We start from the raw sequence: 25,598 nt of genomic DNA, 5'->3' as shown, positions 1-25,598 counted from the left end.
GGAGCTGAGAAGGAGATGGCCCTGCTGCGAGAAGCAGCAAAGAGAAGATATATGATGGACAAAATGTGTGAGTGCTGTCAACAAAAAGATTTCACACAGTTTTAGACTCTGGGTATTACAAAGGTCTGCTGTGAAATGTGACCGTATGCGACATTTTCAAGACAGGCTTGTTTTAGTTGTTAGAGCCCATTTATGAAAAACTGACAGAATTTCCTATAAATAGTTCATAAACACTCTGTTACGCATTGTATATTCAGATAAATGTAATAATTTATGTAAGAATAGTTTCATGATAACTGCAAGTTTTTTATTTTATTTTTTACAAGCAACAACAGGAGATGGCCACTGTTCGAGAAGTGTCCCTAACAATCCATGCTGTTCTGAAAACATCTTTCCTCGTTCTTTTTCAAAAACATTAATGTAAAAGTTGTTTGTATTTTTTTACATCACTTGGTTCATTGTAATTCATTCAATGGTATAATAATAATATGTAAATTAATTTTTGTCCAGTGGTCAGTAGTAAAGTGATCCTATAAACTAAATTTCCCTTTTTTTTTTTTGTTTCTTTTGAGGCATGTGGTTGTTTGCAGTTTGGACTTAACAAAACACAACTAGAGAGGGTAAATTGTCTCTCTATATTGTGCCCTAAAAGAAAGGACAGACTGTACACTTTAAATATGTTGATCTGCTTAATAAATTATATGATTACATTAACATTTTGGTGCAGCTGACGAGGGACATGCAACGAAACAGTCACTTTATTGTGTGTGTGTGTGTTTGTATGTTTTAATAAGGGGGGGGGCAACATTATATATATACAGTATATATATATATATATCATATAATTATATATATATAACTATATTATAGTATACTATATATATATTAGGATGTCTATGTATGTGTCGTATGTATGTATTAACGTTTGAACAAATTATAACTATTTATCTAAGGTTAAGTAAAAACCATGCTAACATGTCAGGGTCCTTTAAGTTCAAAAACGAACCATCCATGTGCCGGAAGTGGTTGTAGGTTAACCGGAAAAAAAAAAACCCATAGTTCTATGGCGGTGTTTTCTATTGTGACTTGGCTCTTCGCCGACGCGGTATGATCTAAGTGAAGATTTTCGCTTTTCGTAGTGGTTATGTTACGTGAAGATGGTGAGTAAAGTTAACGTATTTTAATTTCGCAATAAAAAAACAGGAAGTTTTTGTAAACTATGTCCATATAGGCGATCTTTAAATGTAATGTGGCTTGCTAACCGGTTGCCAGCTTTTTCGATTAAACGTCGAATCCAAGCGATCACAGATTAGTTTGACTCCTCAGTAACTTACTGTTGTTATTACAAACACGCGGAGGAATGCCTGTCAGTGAATAACATTAACATTGTTTCACTAGCAGAAGACTGGTACGTTTTCAACATATCACCAAAATATGAAGTTTAAAACGTGGCGTTTAACACAACGATATAGGGCGTAGATTGTGCCCTTCCCCACCTTAAGTCTAAATGCGTTTCATAAGCGGCGCTATTTTTAAGTATCTTTCTGCGGCGTGTTTTATTTTTCCTTCCCAGAAAATTCAGCACACAGTCTGTCAGCTGTAACCAAAGTGTACTATACATTAAGCCATAATCAGAGACATGGATGACATCCAGGAGAGCTCAGAGCCCGGCAGTCCTCCGTACAGTCCCCGGATGAATAATGCCTGTCTATTAAATGACAGTGACCTCCTGTTTGAAGAACGTGGACATTCTCATGAACTCGCCACTCTTGTTCCCGAGAACCCTAGGTAGCGTTTCTTTTGTAAAAAAAGAAAAGAAAAAAAGAACTGATTTATTTGTGTTTTTTTTGCAATGTAATTTGCCTTGTAATAGACCATTTATAATAATGATAGAAATGACAAGAGTCTTCCTTACTTTACAGCCTCCTGACTCACAGAAGAAAACGACATTCACAAGAAAGATGACGACAGGAATGTGGGTATGAGAAAAAGGGCAGAATGCCATATTATGAGTACAACCCTGTTTTTGCATTATGCATTTCATGCCAGTATGCACATTAATAATAATTCTCTGTGTGCATAGAATACATTTACCTTAAAATATGTAGTATGTGGCAAAGCATGCTGTAGAATAATGTTACCCACATGCAGTGTGGCTTGACCTTTCATTTCCAACGCTGAAAAGAAATAATGAAGTATTATGAAATGAAAAAAGTGCAACCATTTTTATATATTATATAATATGCCAAATAACCAATTTTTTCCTAAAATGTAAGAAATGGCAAAAAAATATTTTGCAATGAAAAAATTGCTAAACAATTATTTTTATTATATAAAATAAAAAAATATATAAAATAAACCATTTAGCCACAGTTATTTAAAAAAAAATGCAAAATCTTAAATATTTATAAAATTAAAAACAAATTACATTTAAAAATGCTACATAATTTTATATATTTAAAAAGCAAAAGATAAACATTTATTTTATAAATGTTTGCAAAATTATTTTACACAACTAAAGATGCAAAATAATAATTTTATGTATGATTTAAAATACAGTTAACCTTGATGGAAAGAATACGTTACACTTAAAAATGCAAAAAGCAGTTTTTATTATTTTGTTGGATTATTTTTCATTATTTTATTATTCTGCTTAATTACACATGCAATGTGTAAACAATATTCTGGCGTGCAATTTGACTTTGGTGTAATTAGAAGTACATAATACTGGGAGTACTGTTTCACATACCATTTAAAAAAATAAAAAAATAAATTAGTAAACACTCTGGCATGCCAGAGTATGCCAGTTCTAGTATAGCATTCATAAGAAATTCAGTCTTTTTGGAATTGTTATTCATAATATTTTTATGCTTGGTTAAGTCAACATCATCCTGTTCAGCAAAATGGGAAGGACAAGAACACATTCTAGGATACCTCAGCACCACTCCAAGCTCCCAGAGAACGATGAAGCGGCGCAGGCTGGAGGACTCGAGTGCAAGCACGCTACGTGGATACTCTTCAGTTACACGGGGAGCAAACAGACGGCTTCACGGGCTTCGTCTCTTTTATCCTCCTGATTTTACATGGTTGGAGTCTCCACGTCCAGCAACCTCCTGTGCTTCTCGTGTTTCTGCATCTTACCTGTCCAAGCCCTCGTCCTCAGCTGGGTCCTTTCACTTGTGCACTGGATCAAAGTAGTGACCCGGGATATTTAAATGGAACTGCTAGTGATGGGTCACACCTCTAAGCAAAAGACATCGAACACCAGCAATGGAAGGGAACAGAGCTCCAAAAAGACCATCTATAGAAAGATCTAAAGCCTCTAAAAGTACATCAGCACACACTCCTTTACATGCAATAGAGTATGAAGCTTCACTGCTGGATGCAGGGATTGCAGGTACGGATAACCAGGATCCACACATTAAAAAAGAATAGTTCCCCCAAAAATGAAAATTTGCTGAATATGTACTCACCCTTAAACCATCTAAGATGTAGGTGAGTTTGTTTCTTCATCAGAACAGATTTGTAGAAATTTAGCATTAGATCATTTGCTCAATTCATCAGTTGTTCAGGATCCTCTGCAGTGAATAGGGGCCCGACACTGCCATCAGAAAGAGAGTCCAAACAGATGATAAAAACATCACAATAATCCACACGACAAGAAGTCCATTAATTAATGACTTGTGGAAGGAAAAGCTGTTTAAATCCATCAAGGCGTTTTAAGTTTAAAACCGTTGTTTTCCGGGCTAAATTTCAAGTCCTCTATCCATAAAATATCTTCATATATATTCTGATGAAGAAACGAACTCATCTGCATCTGGAGTACATTTTCAGCAAATTTCATTTTTGAGTGAACAATGTTTTTAAATGTCAGGAGGATATTGCTCCGTGTCTTTTCTATAATCATTTTTTGCTTCGTTTGTTTATAGCAAAGAGAATGCAAGAACCAGTATGTCAGATACCAGAAGACTTTGTCCTTATTGAAGATGATGCTGATGATGCGGTTGAGAGCATGGTCCGCTCCGTTCAGATGGCTGAGGATGAAGCGTATGCCAAAAGCCTTCAGGTACAACTCACTCTCCTGATCCTTATTGAGGAACAACAATAGAAAAGTGACTAACTCAGTGTATTGTTCTGGGTGTTTGCAGGAACAGTTTGATATGGAGGAGAGAATGGAGCAGCAGAGGCTACAGGAGCAGATCGTTCAAACAGAGACAACCACACTGAATGGTCAGTTTGGGTTTTTGCTTTATTTCTTATTTTGCTGTTTCTTTGGAGCACTGAATCATGGTGCTTTGATCATAACGCCCCAACGAAAAAAGTGATGGTTCGTGCAGGTTGATCCGTATGTTGGCTTGGGCTGGATCTCTCCTTGGGCCTCCAATGATCAACTCTGCATCATTTCTCACACGGCTCCTCTGAGCTTTCAGAGCTGCAGCAGGTCATCTTTGGAGAGCAAACCCCGTAAGTAAGTCACATACATGAGGCAAATATAACCGCTCAAACAGAAATCATTTCATTCTTTCTTGATTTCATTACATTTGAATTAAACACAGGTTTTAATCTCGGTTTCAATATGCATAAAAAAAGTCATAATGTATGTATAAAATATTAATTATGTAAATTAATTGTAATAAATCACTTGTTAACTTCAAAAAAAACTTTAATATATTCATAATTTTCCTGGAACTAATAAATTATAATACATATTATGCATTTAATGTCACAAATTAATTTTCTATCTATCTATCTATCTATCTATCTATCTATATATAGGAGGATCTTGGTGAGAATAAGACAGCATATATATATATATATATATATATATTATATAGTATATATATATATATTATATATATTATATATATATATATATATCTATATATATTTATATATATATGCTGTCTTGTTCTCACCAAGACTGCATATATTTGATCCAAAATACAGTAAAAAATTTTTTTTGTGTTTTTCAGCAATACAGTGCACCCTTAATTAAAAAATAAAATCTATTCTGTAGATGGAAAAATCTCCATACAAGTATTTGGGAATTTAAATTTTTTTCTACTTGTTACTTTTACACTTTTTGTTCTAAAATGTTTATTTACTATTTATTTAAGCTTTTTAAGGTATCTAATATTTTGACTTAAATTTCCATGATCTAAATATCCTTAAGAATTAAAAGTGTGTTGGCCTTCTTGCATTATTATGCTTTTAAATTATGATTATAATTTAGTGGCATAAAATGGTCTTAAAATGATAATACTATTGTTTATAGCTATTATTTCTGGGGCAATATATCTCACAACAAAAAGTTGTTATTGTGACAGGCCTAATATTTATTTTTTTGATTGAACAGGCAGACAACAGGGCCGCCGTCAAACCGACAGAACTCGCAATTCCCGGCGCAGACAAGCTTCTCGCTTGCAGATGGATTTGTTTGATGACAGTCAGGGAAATAATTATGAGGTTTTTGATTTAATTTTAATTCGCAAAAATCACATGCTTGATTACAATTATAACATGTTTCCTTATCTCTGATATTATCTGTTGCTTTGTCAGGCTCTCTTAGCGTTCGAGGAGCAACAAGGTGGCTGTAGCAGCAAAGAACACTCTGACAACAGGCCGAGATCGAACGGCTTCCCGTGAAAAAGTACGATCCCGCACACAGCGCAGGAAAGACAGAGTAAGTCACAGAAGAGAACGCAACAAAAGAGATTTTTCCATAATGCAGTATTTTAATCTACTCTCTTTACAGTTGCCAGATCTGTTTCAGTGCGTACAATGCGGCCTAGTGAAGTGAACGACTCCGGATCCTTCCAATGTCTCCATGATTACCACGTCAAATGCATCGACCGCTGGCTAAAGGTCTAGCTCGCTTTAACAACACAATCCCGTAATTCATTTTTTACAGTCGCATTTTGCTAATCATTTTCTGTGTTTCTAACAGGAGAACGCCACATGTCCAATCTGCAGAGCGGATATATCAGAGTGTGGTGGTTTTTCTTGAGCTCACAACTTCAGGACCAGAATCTACCTCACAGCTGGTCATTTGACCCCGTCTGATTTTTTAAAACAGTCTTATTTTTTGAGTGTTATTAAAATATTTTACATGCAAAATATCGTCCAAGGTTGGAACCAGCATAAAGCACTGCCAAGCACTGTTTTATTTAGAAAAATCCTTCTAAGATATATCAGACATGACTGTATCACACTACTATTGGCAACAAAACCTGTTACGACACTGTTAGCAATAGCTAAACTTGAATTTTTTGACTTACAAATAAAATCACTTTATATACACCTTTTGTCCATTTTTATTATTACAGATAAAATGTGTAATTAGGAGAATAAATGATATATGTTGCTGTTACAGTCATTCTATCGCTGTTGTTTATGTAAATATCAGGCAGCATGCCATGTAGCATGTGATTTTATTCACTCAGTCTCGTAATATCGGTTCTTCAAGGCTCTGTACTTCCGGGGGTAACAGAGGGCCTCGAGCTCTTTCAGCACAAATTCTGCTCGGCTGATGAGCTCTTTGATCTTCTCGGGGTCAAACACATTATTCGGCAAACGCAGCCCTCAGTCTGTCTCTGAAATAGTCAGCTCCTTTCGAATACTCCCGTCCAAGAAACAGCAAATTCATGCAGAAGAATCAGAAGAAAGGATTATGGATCTCTAAGCCTGGAGTCACAGATGTGTGCGGAATGGGGGATTTTTTTTTTCATACTTAAATATGTCTATTCTCTTAATATATATGAAGACTATGACTTAATATAGTTAGTCGATATTGGTCAGATCAGGGCTAGTTGTCAATTTTAAGTCCAACGAATACTGTATAGTCTTGGTTTGTTTTTCTAGGTAATTATCTGTAAAAGGTTTTTTTGCTACAAGAAAAAAAAAACTAGTAACGTCTCAGCAGATCAGACCAATCTTTTGCTTAGCTTGTACCGATATAATACTATACACATATATATGTGTGAACAGATTTTTTATTTTTTTTTTTTTTAAATTTGAGTATAGTTAAGATTTGCATTTTTGTAGATTTATAAGATTTATATTTCACAATAAATACAAGCATGCACAGAAACACGTCATCATTCGTAATTTTAATCAGAACTTTGTAGTAACTATGATTAAAACCCCTGGGACAACTTTTAATTTCTGATTTCAAGTTTACATAAAAATTATAAGAGGGGTTTTCTACAGTCAAGAAGAAAAATTAGTGAAAAAATGGAATATTGTAAATTTTGTTTTCATGGCATTTCAAAGCAGAAGGGGGCAGCGTACTCAGTTTAACTAAGAAAGTCGATACACTAGCTGGTTACAAATAGTATGTCATTGCTTGTACATGAACACATTATATATATAAAAAAATATTACTTTTACTTTCTGACCACAGACAGCTTGTAGTGAAACAGAAAGAAAACTAAACAAAACACAGCTACACATGAATGCAGAAAATAATTTATTTAGACCAGTCCATAGGAAGACACCTTATAATTGCGGATTAGGAGCACAGTGTACAGATAATGGTTTTGAGTTAGTCATTTGCTTTTTGTAGCTAAATGTCCTGCCAAGAGCATATGAAACTGATTCCCAAATGTTATTTATTGAAGCAAGGGCATTCAAATAATGTCCAATACACACCTTTTTGAGTTGCAAAATATATAGATCTACCTACTCTTACACATCACCAGTGGCCTTTCATTTTTGGCATGTGATTTGCAAAAATAACCTGGACAGCTTTTACAGAGGAGCACAATCCATAGTTGCAAAATTCATAATGAGATGCTTCTTCACTCTACAACATTCATGCATTTCACATCCTTAGTGCCAATACATGCATTTTTTCCTGTAAACTAATTAGGACATACAAAACACACACCTTGGAGAAAAAAAACCCAAGTGTGTTCTCTTCTTTGCTATTTGATTTTAAGGCATAGAAAATCTTACAAAAACACTCTTTATAACCTGAAACAAATACAAAAGTGTGTGCCAATATGACAAATGGAGAAGCAGACTGTGAGCGGTGGTCTGCAGAGTGAAGGCACTAGTAGAAACGTGAGCTTCTCTCGGTCCTCTCTGATTCCGGACAGTATTCTCGGATTGCTTCATGGGAGACGTGTGTCTACTGATGTCTTTAATAATTGGCTCGTAGTCGTTTGTTTTCCTCTCTCAGTCTTTCTATCTCCTCGATGAGTGAGTCGTTCACAGAGTACTTCTCGATCAGACCGTGGATTTCATTCTGGAAAAGATGAGTGCCATGATTAAAGGGGCGTAATAATAGTTTGTAACATTTTTAAAGCTACTTAATTATTGATTTGGTCTGTAAAAGAAAAAAATGTACCAGCTGAATATAGAACTGCCGAACCATCTCCACCTGTAGATTGATAATGTCTCTATGACAGGTGTCCCTGAGGAAACAACAAGAACAGTCACCAATGACTAAATCACTGTAATGAATACATAATGAACATATGTATTTATGTATTTAATTTGTAAAAATATTGTGTGAGAATCAAATCAGCATATTAAAATTATTTTTCTAGAGGATCATGTGACACTGAAGACTGGAGTACTGATGCTGAAAATTCAGCTTTGCATCACAGAAATATATTACATTTGAAAATATATTACAATAGAGAACAGTCATTTTAAATTTAAATAAGTGATCTCTAGATTACTCTTAAGAAATCTGTGTTAACTCACCTGAAGTCCTCCAGTGCCTCATGGATCATATTACGGACAAAGTCCATCTGAACGGAGGTGAGTGGAGCTCCACGGCCCTCAGCTCCAGATTCGACTGCTGCCAGATTTAGATCAAAACATCCGTCACTCACTGTGTCCCATTAATGCTGCGTTTGCAACTGCAAATCTTCACGCACATATCAGATCTTCTGACCATATCTAATTATGGTCTTCTGACCATATCTGGCCTTTATTATTGGAAAACCAGCTCCTGAATGTTGTGCAATTTCTTACCAATATATAAAGTTTCCACCTCAATAAAAATGCGAGCACATACAGCACGCCAGCATTAAAAAACGCTGTCTTTATGGGCAAACATGCCACCCTTGCATTGTGGTGGCTTGGAGTTCTGAGCAAAAAATTCAGTTCTATGTCAGATGTGAGCAAAAAAATCTTTTTTTTTGTCAGTGTAAACACAGCCTAAAGCAACTTTTAATCTAACTGTGGCCCATTCAAACACACCTGGTGCAGCAGCAGCAGAAGGAGCTCCGCTGACTGGCGAGTCATAGATGAGCTGGGAGGGCAGATCTCTCCTCTGACTGGGCTCAGGTGTGTTGAACGGCTGCACGGACTGAACACGTGTGCTCTGAGCAGCAGGGGGCGTGGTTATGGCATCACAGTCCTGCTGGAGGACGTTCTTCTTCTCCACCTGTCAATAATCCAAAAAAAAAAAAAGGTTGAATTTATGAATACAAAAAAATGTTGGATGATAAACAAAATGAGTTGGACCTTGTTGCCGTTCTGTAAATCAGTCTGTTGCGGTGGGGTAGTGCTGGGCTCCTCCTCTTTGATTGGTGGAGGGGTCTGAACCACAGAGGGACTGTAGCAGCGACTGCCTGGAAGTGCCCAAAGGCGTCTTCCTCTGGGACGAGCCACCAGGAAAATGAGGTAGGTATTCAAAGTCTAGTAAACACAGTGAATGCTAATGTTGGTAAACATCAATGAAACCTTGTTTTTCATTGTTCTTATTATGCTCATTACAGCTGATTAGTTAATACAAAACTTCCCTTTTTTTCCACTTGATACATCACTCAGTCTGTGCCCTTTATACTCTAAAGAGATAATTAGCAAATAAACAGTAAATATATGTGTGTGGAATAAATAAAATTTTTGTTAATACTTTAATTTATACTTTTAAAAATTGATCAAAAGTGACAGCAAAGCTTTTGTAATGTTATAAAATACTTCTATTTAAAATGCTGCTGAAAATAGAAGCATAATGTTGAAAAAAATGTATCCTGGTTTCAACAAAAACATTAAGCAGCACAGCTGTTTTTAACAACGATAATATTAAGATATGTTTCTTGAGCGGCAAATCAGCATATTAGAATGATCATGTGATATTGAAGACTGAAGTAATAACTGCAGAAATTTCAGCTTTGCATAACAGCAATAAATTACATTTTAAAATATATTACAACAGAAAACAGTTATTTTTAAATGTAATAATATTTCATAATATTACTGTTTTTGTTGTATTTCTGTTTAGCTTATGTGACTTTAAAAATATGAAAAATCTACAAACAAGTAGAAGAAAAATCTGCCTACAGTAGTCTACATATATTAAATGTAGTGGGCAAGGCTGTGAAAGAGCAGTTGGAAAAGTTGCCTCACCATCTCGTACAGGTGAAAAGATGTCCAAGCTGTTTCGGCCGACTCTGAACCGGTCTGTGCTGTGCTGGCCTTCCCCTTCCCTCGAGAACATATCTATACTGCCTCCTAGAGACAAGAGAGAAATGCCAAAAAAAACATTTAGCCATGTAATTAATATACCACAATCATAATCTCTTGAACACTCTCATTTATGACTGAACATAATAAAAAATACTCACCATTTCTTGAAGTCGGCGTATCAGCCAAACCATGTGTTTTGAAACCTGTAGAGAGGATGCACAAGCCCAGAAAGGGACCATAAAAAGACAAGACAGATGAAGATGAAGAAAAAACAAGGACGATACATTAATAAAAATGCAAAAGAAGTGATCTTACCATCATTAAGAGGGAGAAAATATCCAGGTTTAGGCTGTTCCGACCGATGCTGCTAAATTTCTCCACATTCGGTAGCTGACCTTGGCTGTGCTGACCCTCCGCCTCTCTGGAGAACACCTCACCAGCAGTACCTACAAAGACAAGACATTCAGTACCTATAAAACCATTACAAAAGCTATAAACAGGGCTTTAAAATGCTAACCGAGCTAACCAAAATGACTGAATAAGGAATAAAACATTCTATAGACATTAAAAGGAATGTTGACCTGTGACTTGGGCTTGTCCGTCACCAGGAAATTCAGAGCCAGGCACACCGGGTGGGACTGTAGATGTTGGAGTGGAGGGTCCCGTCTGCTGGCCGCCCAGTTTTGCTGAGATCCTCTTATTTGATTGAGAAGTCTTGCTGGATGTTTTAGTGGACTGTGGAAACAGGGCTGGGTTTTCATATCAACTATAATCAGAATCAGTTTCAATAATCTTGAATAGTTGAATGTAGGGGCAACATTCTTTTAAATCATTAGATGTTACAAAATTTGAATAAATAAAAATAAGAAAATCATAATACATTCAAATTTAAGTAAATTATTTCAGTTATTTCATAAAATGCATGTTACTGCATAACTATATCAGATATAGCAAAATTTAAGTTAAATAAAAATATTAAATTAATAAAAATGAGAATTAGCTAAATATAAAAAATATTACATATTACATCAATAAAAATACTACATTAAATTAATTCAAATAATTAAATAAAATTAATTTCACACAAAACTGCATGATACATAACAATCAATCAATTAAAATATATTCTCAATCAGAATTTTTAAGCTATATCAGAAGTTACCAAAAAATTAAAACAAACAAATAAATAAACAAATGTTTGCATGATATTTTTTATCCCCACCTTTTGAATGATAAGGAAATGAGTCAGTTTAACAAAGAAAAAAAAACACTACCTCATATGAAACCGAGAGTGGTTCTGAACAAATAACACAGAGAGCTGTACCTTTAACTTGGAGGTGGAGTTCTGGAAGCGAATGCAGGTCACGGACGTCTTGTGAGCATGGTGATTTTGACCGGCGCACTGAGGTTTCTCAAATCGTACAGGTAAATTCTGCCCTGGTTGAGCCCACAACCAGTCCAGCTCCATCTGGAGTAAAATCAATGGCTGTGAGTGGAGACTCCACCTGCTTGTTACGAAACACCCCTGCGGAGATAAGCACACATTAAATTGATAAACAAGTCAAAACCAAACTCCAGTGTCCAAAAATGCTTATTAAATGTGATGTTTTTTTCTCTTACATTTTGCTGGAGGTGTCATAGCAGACAATCTTCTTATCAAGCCCCACAGTGATGAAGAGCAAATCATTGGCCGGAGAGAAGGCCAACCCTGAACATGGGGCTTTGTGCGCCCCCTCGAACAAGTGCAGCTCCTTTTGAGTGTTAGCATCCCAGAGTGCCACAGAGCCACTGTCAGACACCGTGCCCAGCAGAGACCTCTTCACCAGCGAGTAACACCTCAGATCATGGATGGGCTGACAAGAGATCAAGTTTGTATTTTATACCTAGGGCTACCTGATTAATCGAAATGAAATCACCTGACCAGAATAAAATCTAGATGGTTGAACATTTGAAACAAAAGAAATTGTAAAATAAAGTAAAATCTTCCTCAATTTCTTTAATTTACAGTGAAATATTACAGTAGTGATATTTCTAATTTATACAAAACTGAAACTGAGGACAATTAAAATATTTAGTTTACTTTGGTTCACTCACTATATTTTTGTAAGACTAAAAAATGTCAAACTCACCACATTTGGCCCATGGCCGAAGGGTTTTGCTGGACAGGTTGGTTGTGATACTGTGGAGGATGATTTCTCCACTAGTGGAGCCTGATGCTATGTAGCTATCGCCTCCATTAAAAGATACACATGTCACTTCCTCCTTGTGGTCCTACACAGAAAGAGACATGGATCAGGATGGATTAGGATGTGGCTGATTCCACCGAAAACTGTTTTGGGGCATTTTTGTGGTTGTATTAGAGCTTCATGGAGGATCATACTTCCAACAAACTTCCCACTGAATGTCCTTTGAAATTTTCAAACATGCTTGAAATATGTTTGTGACCATGTGATACCTTAAGGCTTCGGTGCAACCTTTTTGTCTTTAGGTCCCAGATGTTAACCGTGTTATCCAGTCCTCCGCTGACCAGGAACTGTGACGTGGAGTTCAGACTAACACGGGTTTGTTTTTTCTACAAACAGAAGGCCATTATGAAACATACATGACCAAGATATGTTTAGATATATATATAGAAGATATCAAGGTCCTCAGCTCACCCCTTCACCCAGCTCCATCACTGGAACTGGAGATGACTTGAGACTGGACACCACCAGCTTGTCCCCTATACTGCTGGCACTGACCAAGTACTGGTCTGAACACTGTCAAGGCAAACACCTTCCCATCCACGAAAAAATAAATATGCACCATGTTTGTCCAAACTCAGGGACTTTCCATCTCTTAGATGCCACGGACCCCTAAATATAATCATCATCATGCAAGGGACCCCATTTCAAAATTTAAAAGGCAGCTATATATTTTCATGTATAAAGACACAATTTAGAATCATTTAAATTGGTATACTATGCCAATTTAAAATATTATTCTGAAAATATTTAGTTTCTATTAAGTGAAAATATTTTTTCTTTTTGATTAACTATAATACTGTACTGTTTTATGTATCATTATTAATCTGAATCTAGTTTTTAATATATATATATATATATATGTGTGTGTGCGTGTGTGTATTTATTTTATTTATTTCAATCAAATATTTTATCCATTTACTTTATTTTATTTAAATATAATTATGTTAATACAATTTTATTATTTTAATATAATTTACAATAATAATAACATTTTTACACAATTTTTCTACACTTTTCTCCAGAGTCAGAGAAATTTCACACTTTGCTTTGGTAAACATGGTTGTCCTTGGAAATATCTCTTCATAAATATACGCTCCAAACACACATGATCAATGTCGACTGGCATTGCTGTGGGTGAATGATGCTCAGAATGCTTGTGGGAATGATTTTAGAGTGACAGTGATAGAGGATACTGCTGCTGCTCCAGCACACTTGAGCCACTGGATGCGTGGCACTGTGAGGGTTGAACTGCTCCAGCACCGTCATGGAAGTCGAGTCCCAGATCTTCAGACAGTCACCTGACGACACCAACCGCGTGACGTCCTCCATAGCAACGGCTGCCAGGAGACAAAAGATGGACAGCTGTCAGGCGCGCGACCTACCGCGTGCACTGTTGACAAGAATCCCGAATGCTTGTACAGGGATAATAGTTACAAACAATCGTGTAGTATTGCACTTTAAAGCATTATTATGTCATTGTTGTCCCTTTTCAGATTAGCAAATAATTAAACGTTCTGTATAGCCACCAATTTATTTTTACATGTTGTTACTGGTAGTCTGAATTGTTATTTAGAGTCTGAATTATGCCTTTATGACTAAGTTACTTGCAAGTTAGCCGAAAGGGCAATGCAGCTACGTTAGTTCATGCAATCTTCTTTAACTTTAGTTAGAACATAATCAAATTCAGTTACATAAAAGCGACTGTAACAGCTAATTCTGATAAAAATAAAACATTAGGATGAATCCGTAACGTTCGTTTAAAAGACTTTTACTCTCCAATTCGCACTTTTCTGTTGTTGTTTCGTGATGTTGTGCTAATAGTTTCTGCATTCATCAGCTGATTAGCGACAGCTAGCTACTTACACTTGGTTTAGACTATAAAAGTTGCGGGAAAAATTAGGGATATGCTCGTAAAAAAAACGTCACAATACATCCACGGTAGTTGAACGGATGAGTCCTTTTATTATTTGAAAATAAAACTTTGGCATATCAATAAAGTTTGAACATCCGTGGCTCCAGTAAGGTACCGCCACTACGGCGCGCCGCTGGGTTCAAAAACAGGAAACGTTCGGAATTGCAGCAACGCCTGTGTGAGGAAGGCAAGTCGTTTCGTTCATGTGTCAAAGTTTAACACGTCTGTGAAGGAATATGCATTCAAATGTTTGTAGTGCTGTTAAATAAAAAAATAAACATAAGTTATTTTTTTTCAATAAGACCAACAGAACACGTACTAGAATATTTAATGCACTGTACAATTTGATTTATTTTTAAGGAAAGACAAAGAAAAAATAAAATCACTCCTGAGAAGTAATTTAATGTTTCTTAGTGCTATTAAAATGAGAAAAATATAAACTAATCAGTCTATGACCATATTGTATTAAAATGATCAAACATTCATAGTGCACTTACATATAGGATACTTACGTTTTTTATATAGCAGCATATTTATTTAACATTTTAAGATTCATAAAAAATAATCAGATAAAGAATACAAGGCAGGGTACATTACTTTGCATATTGATAATACAGATAAATATAAAGCATGGGCTCAGAAGTGCTTCACATATTAACCTTTATCAAATAATCCAAGTTTTTTAATCTCCAAAAACTGGCACAGTTCATGTTGTCCAGCTGCAGTGCCTTCCCGCTGTCAGTGTGGCAGAGGTACAAGGACTTTGACGTAGTTCATGGGAAATAAGCCAGCCTCCCCTCTAACCATTCCCTCACACCAGTTCTCATCGATCTGGCTGGTCAGAATGATGATGTCACCCTCCTTAAAGCCCAGCTCTCCCTGGTTCTCAGGCTGGAAACTGTAAAGTGCCTGACAGCAGGGCTGATCCAAGAGGGGGCCGCTATCATCTAGCACACAAGAAGAAAAATACATTATTTATGCAGATTCTTTCCCAAGGTTAAGGTGTCTTTACAGCAAAACTAAAAAATCAAAAAAATATGAAAGCATTCCTTGTTACTATTATATTAAATTATATTATTATTTTATGAACTACAGAAAATTAAAGTCTAAGATTACATTGAAATATCAATATTTAAAAATGTAAAAAGTGCATTATGATTTAAAATTAACTGGGAAAAAAAGATTGTGTGACCATTTCTAGCTCACTAATCACATACTCAAATTTGTGACAAATGTATGTTCACTTTTGAGTGTTTAACATTTGGTTTTCAGATTGTTTTTGGATTGTTTATTCATGTGATGGCAAAGCCGTATGTTCAGCAGTCATTACTTCAGTCTTTAGTATCACACTGTAATTCAGAAATCATTCTAATATGCTGATTTGCTGCTCAAGAATTTTTTTTTTTAATTGTCATCAATGTTGAAAACGGTTTGATATTCTAATTAACTGCTTAATATTTTTGTTAAAACCATTAAATTTTTTCAGGATTCTTTGATGAATAGTAAGATCAAAAGAACAGTGCTTCATTCAGACAGAAATCTTTACTGTCACTTTTGAATAATTTAAAGCAAAAAAAAAAAAAACTCACTGTTGCTGGTTGGTTTGTCTGTTGTTTGAGCTTTGATGGTGACTTTGTCAGGAGGGTGAACCACAACCGTTGCATCTGGTAAAGAAAGACTGAAAGACATTAGAAGCAAAGCAAGCTGGGGTACTTCCAGCTACCTAATACAATAGCTGAGAGTTTGTGTATCACATTTAAAATGACTTACATTTTTCACTCAAAGCTTCAGTAATCTCAGTATCTGTGGTACATAATACAGCATTTCAGCTAGCAGAGCATTCAGAAACTCTTTGTGAACAGTTTGAAATGAGCTTAATATCACACCTGATGACTGACCCGGATGAGCATGTGGAAAATCCATAAGTATCCGTGTAGCAAACTGTGCTCGCAACTGATTTAGATGCAAATTCCCTTTTGGGTTGATTGCTTGCGTCTGCTATCCTATACACAGTGAAAAATAAGCAGGCACATTTAATGAAACCAAGGAAAGTATAGGAAATAGGTACAGCTGAAATCATGTTTCTAACCTGCTCTGCAAACTACTCCTGAGATGTTCTAGAATCTGGGATGACTGGCGGTGGTAGTCCATCACTGCTTCTAAAAGACCTGAGAGGTGTTGCATCCGTTGTACCTAAAACAAAAATGTCAAACAGTCAAACAATTTATGTCTGGAAAAAAAGTAAACAAATAAGCAAAAACAAATAATGCAATTGTATATATATATATAACGCACACATACATACACACACTAACTTACATCTCTCTCCAGGAGATTAAACATGCTTCTCTTAGCCAATTCTTTGGATTCTTCAAACTTTTCAAATGCTTTCTTAATTTCAGAGTCTGCAATCTTTCCTTTACGCCTTTTTTTGTAATCAAAATCTAGACGCCGACCTTCAAGTTTTCTCAGATGATACTGATAACCAGAAAAAGAAGAAAAGCTATGTTTATGTCTTCATTCACAACAAAATGCATTCTATTTTCACTTTAAATGCTCAGAATAAATTTTAAATCATACAAATCAAAACATTACATGCATCTTACAATGCATCTACAAAATGACAGGTAATCTGAACATTAGTAAATCTGATTTTATCATCAAAATGATATCACGCCCATTTACAACGTACAGACTGACCGCAATTTCCTTCAGCTCTTTGTGCTGCAGGGACTGCAGAGGATCAATGAAGGTTCGTTTCACTCGGACATCCATGCAGTCTTTTGCCTGGGCTACTTGTTTCAAAGCCTCTCCCATTTCAAGCAGAGCAAAACCTACAATTGTAGCAAAACTCAGAACTTGAATTTTGACATTTTAAAAGCAGTAAAAATAAAAATACTCATTGTGTTTCATTTGTCTCAACCATACCAAAACCAGACTCAGCTCCAAGCTCATTGCCATAGCACAACATGCAATCTCCAAGAATGCCCTCCGTCTGAGGATAGCCCACAGCCTTCACCTGCCCACGAATTTTGGACACTGTATTGAGCACGCTGAGTTTTGCTCTGTATGCTTGAAGAACAAAAAAATGCCAAAGAGAATCAATGAAGTACAACAATAACAACAACAGCAAAATCACATGAATGAATGACCTTAAAAAAAAACAACTGTATTTAATTAAATGTTATAATAAACATTATAATATATCATACATAATATTATAATATAGATTATATAATGTTCTTTTATAATAAATAAATTGTATTAAATGAATAAAAAAACCTGGGTTTGGCTGAAGATATCCTATAGTTTTTGGAACAAGGTCGAGAATCAGTTTGTGGGTAATATCAGTTTTCTACAATAAAACAATCAATAAAATATAAAAACAAAAAAACACATTTGATGCACTGAAATCTTGAATTTTCTAATCTTTTTTTTTCTTTATTTTGCCGCGAGATTGATATTTATATACCCTTTCCATGTTGAGGAATTCTTCATCCAGTTTTGTTCCTTCAACTCCATTGATCTTTTCCTTTAGCAACTGTAAGTATAATCAAAAAGGGGGGGGGGGGGGGTGGGTGAATAATATATCACTTATTGTTGAGTGGGCTTGACAAAAAAAACTTTATGCAATAAGTTAAGAAAGCTGATCTGATTCAGTACACAGTTGTGAAAAGTATCAGATGAACATTTGACTATTCTGACAAATTTATATTCTCTATAACATATAAAAAATTAAGGGAAATACAGAAAGTGGTCATTGTTACCTTAATAGTTTAATTTAAATCTTTAAACAATGATATGATAATAAGTAGCTGATCCAATTGCAGCACAATCGACTGCTTACATTTCCAAACAAAAGCCGGAAATCCACAAGCCTCGCTATTTTTAACACATTGTGATGACTGAGCATCTGTTTCCTGTGGTTCATAAGCCAAACTGTTTATGAAGGTCAGTCGTTTGGCCAATGCGTCCAAAACACTAAGAGGATTCAGACCGCCATGAATGAATCGAAAGAATGTGACCTTGCAAACTTTTTAATCAACATACTTTGTGTGGCTTGGAGACCTAGAAACGTTCTCTAATACTGTAAACAAAACCTCCAGGAGTCAATGATCAGTCTTTTTAATAAATTCCAGGAGACTTTATTATCCACAATAAACTTGAACAAAAAAAAAAAAAAAAAAAAATAGCAGATAATAAGTGAACTTTGGATCCAAGAAACAGACAACACCCATGTGCATTTGTCTCACTAGTTTTCATAAATTCAGCACATTCAGCCTTGAAACCTCTGCAGTAACTCAATACTTATTCAGAAACACAAGGTGATAAGGACATTATTTTGTAGCCTGAGAAACACAGTTCTCGTGTGGAACTACAGCACTTAATCCTTTCTCTTTTTAAACAGGAACGAAACATTTACACATAATCCAACAATGTTTTAGCTTGGCAATTCATCATTAATTGGGCCATCATATCAGGTCACACAAGGCTGGCTGCAGTTGCTCTAGATCTGGCGAAAAGAGAAAGATTGCAATGATGTGAGGAAAAGCCCGATTAATGTCCGCGAATCAATTCTTTTGAACACGTTTCAAAGAAACAGATTTGTGAGGTAATTGCGTCATCGCGTGGTTCATGTCACGGTCACTGATATAATAATTAGGCCTATATTATAGATCATTAGTCAGGGTACACATCGCTAGCATTTTAACGATATAATTTTAAGGGTGTTGCAATTTAAAATATGTCCCAGTTCAGTTCAGTTAATTGAAAACGTAAATATATTTACTTTACACACTACTAAACTTCATTTACATCTCTGAAAAATGTTTTGCACGTTTTAATAAAAAAATGCACCTCTTTAAAACCACCAGCTGTTTTGTATGTGTCAGGTAGTAAACAAACATATTTTGTACATTTTTATGTTATAATTCTCTTCTCGATATGGTTCTCGGTTCAATGAATCGAGGAGTTGTTCACTAGAGAACCACCCGGACCGATTCAGTCCGACTCGTTCTGGTTTGGTTCAACTGATTCATTGGAAAGATCCGATTCAAAAGAACAGTTCATCACGAATCCCCACATTGCCATTACAACATCCACCCAGTAAACAAACGCGGTGTCACAAAAGTATTACAACTCTTTAAAAGCGCGATTTAAAGCGCAGTTACATGCAAATAGAATTAGTAGGCTATCGTTCTAAAGAAATGACTCGCTCATTGAAATGAATCTTGTTTGCATCGTCGCACAAAAGCTTCGCATTACCTGACTTGCTTTGTGAAATTGTTTCTTCAATCCGGCCACTGACATTCTAATCCGCGTTCGTCCTCAAATGTTTCACATGAACAAACGTGCCGGGATGGTTATCTCTGCCCGTGAGTGCACATTGCTCTCCACCCTCTTCCGTCCGTCGCAATATTTTGCACCTTGGGACATTGGCCAGATTTGATTGGTGGAGCTGTGCTGGGATCCTTCAGCTATGACGGTCCTAGAGGTCACTCATCGGGTACAGACTTGTGTCTACTGCAAGAATTTAAGGCCTTAGCCTACATAAAGAATTATATTCTTAAAGTTTCCATAAATAACCAGCCTGTGGAAATACCAGGGCTGGTCGGCACACTTTTTACTCCAGTGATTTTTTTTCTCAGGATGTTTTTTGAAAGTCAGTTTCTGTATAGGCACATATGTATCTTTATCAGCCTCTCTACATTATAGATACAGTTTATTGAATACAAATTGACCAAGCATGTTGTCACAAAGTATGGGGTAAGTTGTCACAGCTGAACATGGCATTAAACAGCACATAATGGCATTTTCAGCTAAATGTAAGCTATGAAAAAGTATAAATGTAAATGATAATTTACAAAAACAATTTTCGTCCAAAAATATTGCAATTATTAAAATTTGAATAAATTTATGTCATACACTACCAGTCAAATGTCATAAAGATTTGTAAAAATAAGTCTCTTATGCTCATCAATTTTGCATTTATTTAATAAAAAAAAAAATACAGCTGAAACAGTAATACTGTGAAATTTATATTTTGAAATAAATCTATTTAAATATATTTTTAAATGTTTTCAAAGCGAATTTTTCAGCAGCCATCAGCAAGGACGCATTAAATTGTTTAAAAGTGACAGTAAAGATGTTTACAATGTTACAAAAGATTTCTATTTCAAATAAATTCTGTTCCTTTAAGCTTTCTATTCATCAAAGAATCCTGAAAAACACAGCAGCACAACTGTTTTCAACACTGATAAAACGTGTGACAATTTGCCCCACTCTTTATGATAATACCCTTGTCCTGAAAACACAGTTCAATTGCATTCAGTTGTTTACCCAACTACTACAGCAAAAATAAGATGACATTGGATGTGTGCAGATTCATTCATACTGTTTGAATGTTGAATCAGTAAACACATGCTGTTGAAGCATTTATTGAGAAAACAAGGTTTCAGTCTCTTTCAGTAATTGTCAATAAGCAGTGAGTGGAAGTCTGGGACTGTTGCCAGCAGAATTCAACTAATGTTTTCCATCCAATTCTTTGCTGCTCTTTATAACCTCCTCTTCATTCTAAATATAATCTGTATCTATGTGTATGTTGAATGTCAAATATGTCAAATGTCAATATCAAATTTAAATTAATGCAGCCAATGAGTTATTAGTATTGAATCATAAACTCTCTTCATAATCTGTGTATTTCTTCAGAAACTGGATGGCAGGGTCTTGATTGCATCTCATGGCCTCCTGTAAGGCCATGTTTCCCCACCTATCAACATTAATATGGTCCTGTAGGCTGGTTTATAATGCCACATGTGTAGTACGTCATTTGATACATGACTTTGACAAAGCTACCTGTCCTTGAGTGTGCACTCTGCACCTGCGTTCTCCACCAGGAACTTGATGACATCCAGACATCCCTCAGAGGCTGCGACGTGCAGCGCTGACCGTCCGTCATAATCCACAGCATTCACATCTGCTCCTGACAGAAGGTACCAATAAAAAAGGAATTACCTCTGTTTTCACTGTTTTCAGTATAATTCACAAGAAGGGTTAAGAGGTCATTTATAGAAAGATGGAAAACAAACTTAATTCAAATGCTATGGTGACATTTGGCAATCAAAATCAATTATATTTTGTATAAAAAAAATTATCAATAATTGTAATTTCTGTAATGTTTTTTTTTATTATCATTATTTGTACATTTGAATTTAAATGACAAAGGCAGAGCAAGAAATATTACCATAATATCTTAATATTTTACAATTTGAATATATTTCAATATATTTAAAACAAATTAAAGACTCTCTCTCTCTCTCTCTCTCTCTCTCTCTCTCTCTCTATATATATATATATATATAGATTAAATTATTGAAATGTATAAGATTTGTAAGTATTTTAAAATAAAATATTTATATAATAATATTTGTGTATAATATAATATAATAAACATTTATATATACTTGTGTCTGAGGTCAATATGATAATATAGACATCCTACCTGCGCAGAGATACTATGTCCCCTCTGTAAGCAGCCAAAAGTATATTCATAATTTGGTATCCCTGTAATTCAAGAAATAAATATTTATTTACCTCCATATCCTGACAGCATCCAGAATTTTACAATTAATTTATATGTATTTAATATATATAAAGTGTGTATAGAAAAGAGTCACCCCCCTTTAAAATAATCACATTTAGATCCTTTTTCCAACTCAGTGATTCTGGTTTTTATTTTTTCTGACATGTTGGTGTTATATCTTTCACTTGGATGTTATAAGCTGCACTGAGTAAATACATCTGGATAAACCAAAAACTGTGTCCGTCTTCAATTCAGGCAGCAAAAGCAACAAAATGTGATTATTGTAAACAGGGTGATTCTTTTCTTTCTCTATATATATATATATATATATATATTATAATATATATATATATTATTATATAGATTAACCAGACCTCTGCCTCCACTTTCCACTGTCTTTAACACAGCACTTGTCTGAAAGGAGTCCTTATGTCAAAACTGTGCAGCTGGAAGGTTGAAACCAACTCCTTTGATAAAACAGACGATTATTAGGAACCTTTTTTTAAACCAGATAATAGGTTTTAGGTTTGTCAGATTGCTAGCCAGAGGCAGGTGGTACCTGGGGGATGGGCATTCTTATACTAGAGAGCATATGATTGGACATAAATTTATAATACAGGATGAGTCATCAAACTTTTTGGTCCAACAATGCAAATTTTAAATGCGTATGTCTTCTAAAAGTTATTTTTTATCTGAGTTAAGGAGTGCAATAGCATTTACATAAACATAAATGTTAAGGAACATGGACTAAAAGCCACAAAATTCCAATTTTGATTTCGTACTGGAGTTTATTGATCATTTCCTCACCTCACAGAAATGGACACCCCTCCATGAATTTCTACTGCAGTCCAGTCCAGGAGACCCAGCACATGAGTCCCAGAACGTCCAGGAACCACGATCAGCACGACACCAGACTGACTGGACTTGCCAGGCACAGATGTCTGCATTGCAGAATGAAATTAAAAACAATTACATTATCCAGCATAAATTATTATGCTTTCAATCCTCAGCAGTTTACCATTGTGAAATACGCACATTTAAAATGGTTACATCTGCATTATTATCCAGGAATTAAAGAGACAATATAAAGCATTCTGGACTGTGTCCATTAGAGGGCAGTAGGGGAATATACAATTCTTTATTAGACATTGTTTAATTCATGGACACATCCACTGTTATTCATTACTGAAGATTGTTACCATTACTGCTAATTAACATTGCAGGGTAGAGTCCATTTTTAACCCTAACTGAGTGAAAAATCCTGTTAGAAATGTGAGAGTGAATTTAAATTAGAGATTGAGGAAATTAAACACAACTGATGTTAAATCTGCAATATATCACACAAATGTGACTCATCATTAACCAGCTTAGTCACAAACTCACCTTGAAATGAACCATTCTGGAATAATCATTCATTCCAGCCACCTGCATCATGGAAAGCATGCTGCGGATGGCGTGGGGTGACATCACTTGGTCACCTGACAGGGGGCACAGTCCTCCATTACCTAGGGTTGCAGCCAGTGCCAGACTCGCAGGTGACTTCTGTCGATAAACACTGAGATGGATGCAAAATGAAAATTCAACCATGCATTCTTTCTTATCAAGAATATAATACATAAAACTGAATACCTCTAACAGTAAATCCAGGTGTAGAATTGATCCCCACACCTTCTGGAAAGCACTGGAATGGTTAAGAAAAAAAAAACAGATTAAAATAAAATAACCTATGTAAAAAAAAAACAAAACTTTCAGGGAATTATCCTGGACTTACTTTTTTCTTTCTTCTCTTGTAAGTAAAATGAGGAGAGCGTGGAGATGGATGATGTCTTTTTCGCAGGTTTTTGATAACTGCAACAGCAGTGATGACGGTTACAATTAACACTAACAAATAAACACTGAATAACAGAAAAAAAATCTATTTCTCATAAAAATCACATAGCTGTGCGGATTTTCTTTTGTGGCTTAGTTTTTTTTTTACTTTTTTGGTCTTTTTCCTATGATGATATTCAAAACCTGAAGGTGTGTGATGATGATAGTTTTATCTTAAAAATCACAATACCTGGTGCAGTTTAGGTTTGCATGCTCTTTGTTGCACAGTCTTCTGATGATATTCAAAACCTGTGTGAAAGTGGATTGCTTTAAGATTGCTTTTATGCTTTATTTTTCATCAAATGTAGCTGGCTAATGTAAAATTTAAGCTTACAGACTCATACTTTTCTTATTCATGAGTGACTGGTCTGGTTGGCAGCTGTTTTATGACAAAAACGGTCAAAGAAAAGTATGTTTTTGTTCATTTTTAAACAAGCAACACTGTTACCTGTAACAAAGAGGTGCAGATAATGGCTCCTGTCTCAACCAGTGGGCTATGAGGTACACCTGCAAACAAGTTTGCTGTATTTAAGTACTCTTTGGAAGCCAAAAGTATTGAACCCGAACATCAACTTGAGTTCAGAACTGAAAATAAATCAAAAAAATGGAATATGTGTAATGAACTGACTGAACATACCTAGCTTGGTGAGGGTAAATGTAGACTCGTATCTGGAATATTCCTCCATCCCTACAAATCTGTGCACATAGGTCAGATCCTTGCTGGTCCACTGCGAGACCGTATATGAGAGGCCAGGAAATCTCTCCCAGAATGCAAGGTTCAGCCCAGTCTCCTAAGGAAAGTCTTGAGTCCGAAAAACAACAGCATCTCATTTAAACGTCAACGGGCTAACTGAATTCATAATTTGGTAATAATATTCAATTTGAGTAGTAAAAAAAAGAAGTACAGTTGCAACTGTAGTTCCTTTTTATATACAACATAATATAATATAATGAATTACAGCTGAACTTTCACTTCTTTATTGTAGCTTTGGTTAAGATAAATTCAACAAATGATTATAAAATATGAAAAACGTGTTTTCAAAATACAAAGTATATTTTATAATGATTATATACTGTATATTTCACATATCCCAAACGTTTGGGGTTGTAAGATTTTTTAAAGGAAGTCTCTTATACTCACAAAGTTTTACTCACAGTTATCTGATTAAAAAAATAAAGTAAAAACAGAAATATTGTGAAATATTATTAAATAAATAAAAAACTATTTAATATATTTTAAAATGTAATTTATTAATGTGATGGCAAAGGTGAATTATCTCTTTGTTCTACTTATTCTATTTTTATTATTCTATTTTTTTTAACATATATTGTCTTGTTTTCACAAAAATTTGTTTGAGATTAAACAATAATTGGCAGACACCCCACAGTGCCACTGTGGACCCCCTAAGGGATGCCGAGACCCCCTGCTGAACACCTCTTATCAAATCAGTAATTAATTTGGACTGTTGTGTGGCACCTCTTGTCCATCCACGGTACAAACTGAAATGCCCCATTGCGTGCCACCCTCACTTACGTCTTCTTTCTCCTCTTTCTCAGAAATGCA

General features: G+C 35.3%; 2 protein-coding genes, 2 long non-coding RNA genes and 1 pseudogene across 6 annotated transcripts in view; 2 read left to right on the top strand and 3 right to left on the bottom strand.

Moving 5' to 3' along the window:
- Positions 1–25,598, top strand: part of LOC109060816 (microtubule-associated protein 1A-like) — a 131,909-nt gene that overhangs the window by 50,844 nt on the left and 55,467 nt on the right.
- On the top strand, positions 1,051–1,984 carry LOC122135590. Its single transcript, XR_006153606.1, has 3 exons — positions 1,051–1,160; positions 1,574–1,788; positions 1,923–1,984. It is a non-coding gene; the product is annotated as an uncharacterized LOC122135590 (long non-coding RNA).
- On the bottom strand, positions 7,589–14,852 carry LOC109060814 (annotated as a pseudogene).
- On the bottom strand, positions 14,915–22,997 carry LOC122135586 (endophilin-A3-like). Of its 3 annotated transcripts, none has more exons than XM_042715394.1 (14): positions 22,973–22,997; positions 22,540–22,632; positions 22,085–22,146; positions 21,439–21,565; positions 18,056–18,124; positions 17,866–17,938; positions 17,512–17,655; positions 17,284–17,417; positions 16,903–17,061; positions 16,673–16,776; positions 16,483–16,586; positions 16,354–16,386; positions 16,173–16,261; positions 14,915–15,530 (listed from the first exon to the last, which is right to left on the bottom strand). In XM_042715394.1, exons 4-14 carry the CDS (start codon positions 21,499–21,501, stop codon positions 15,423–15,425), a joined length of 1,080 nt encoding a protein of 359 aa, XP_042571328.1. In that variant the 5' UTR covers positions 21,502–21,565; positions 22,085–22,146; positions 22,540–22,632; positions 22,973–22,997; the 3' UTR covers positions 14,915–15,422. The 3 variants fall into 3 exon arrangements, with proteins under 3 accessions (XP_042571328.1, XP_042571326.1, XP_042571327.1); XM_042715392.1 differs by having other exon boundaries at positions 16,173–16,247; positions 22,973–22,993; XM_042715393.1 differs by lacking the exons at positions 21,439–21,565; positions 22,085–22,146; positions 22,540–22,632; positions 22,973–22,997 and adding an exon at positions 19,849–20,057 and having other exon boundaries at positions 16,173–16,247.
- LOC122135593 lies at positions 23,051–23,871 on the bottom strand. The gene is made up of 3 exons (XR_006153609.1): positions 23,795–23,871; positions 23,549–23,720; positions 23,051–23,106 (listed from the first exon to the last, which is right to left on the bottom strand). It is a non-coding gene; the product is annotated as an uncharacterized LOC122135593 (long non-coding RNA).

The sequence above is a fragment of the Cyprinus carpio genome, chromosome A25 (assembly GCF_018340385.1).
Source record: "Cyprinus carpio isolate SPL01 chromosome A25, ASM1834038v1, whole genome shotgun sequence".
NCBI lineage: Eukaryota > Metazoa > Chordata > Actinopteri > Cypriniformes > Cyprinidae > Cyprinus > Cyprinus carpio.
This window is presented reverse-complemented; position numbering and strand designations above follow the sequence as displayed.

Excerpts from the sequence above, each read along its gene's own strand:
- LOC122135586 (XM_042715392.1), bottom strand. The coding sequence starts at position 21,501 with ATGTCTGGATGTCATCAAGTTCCTGGTGGAGAACGCAGGTGCAGAGTG. Across the intron at positions 17,939-18,055 it reads AATTCCTCAACATGGAAAGG|AAAACTGATATTACCCACAA; the intron begins GTATATAAATAT and ends GTTTTATTGTAG. Across the intron at positions 17,418-17,511 it reads TGGAGCTGAGTCTGGTTTTG|GTTTTGCTCTGCTTGAAATG; the intron begins GTATGGTTGAGA and ends CTACAATTGTAG.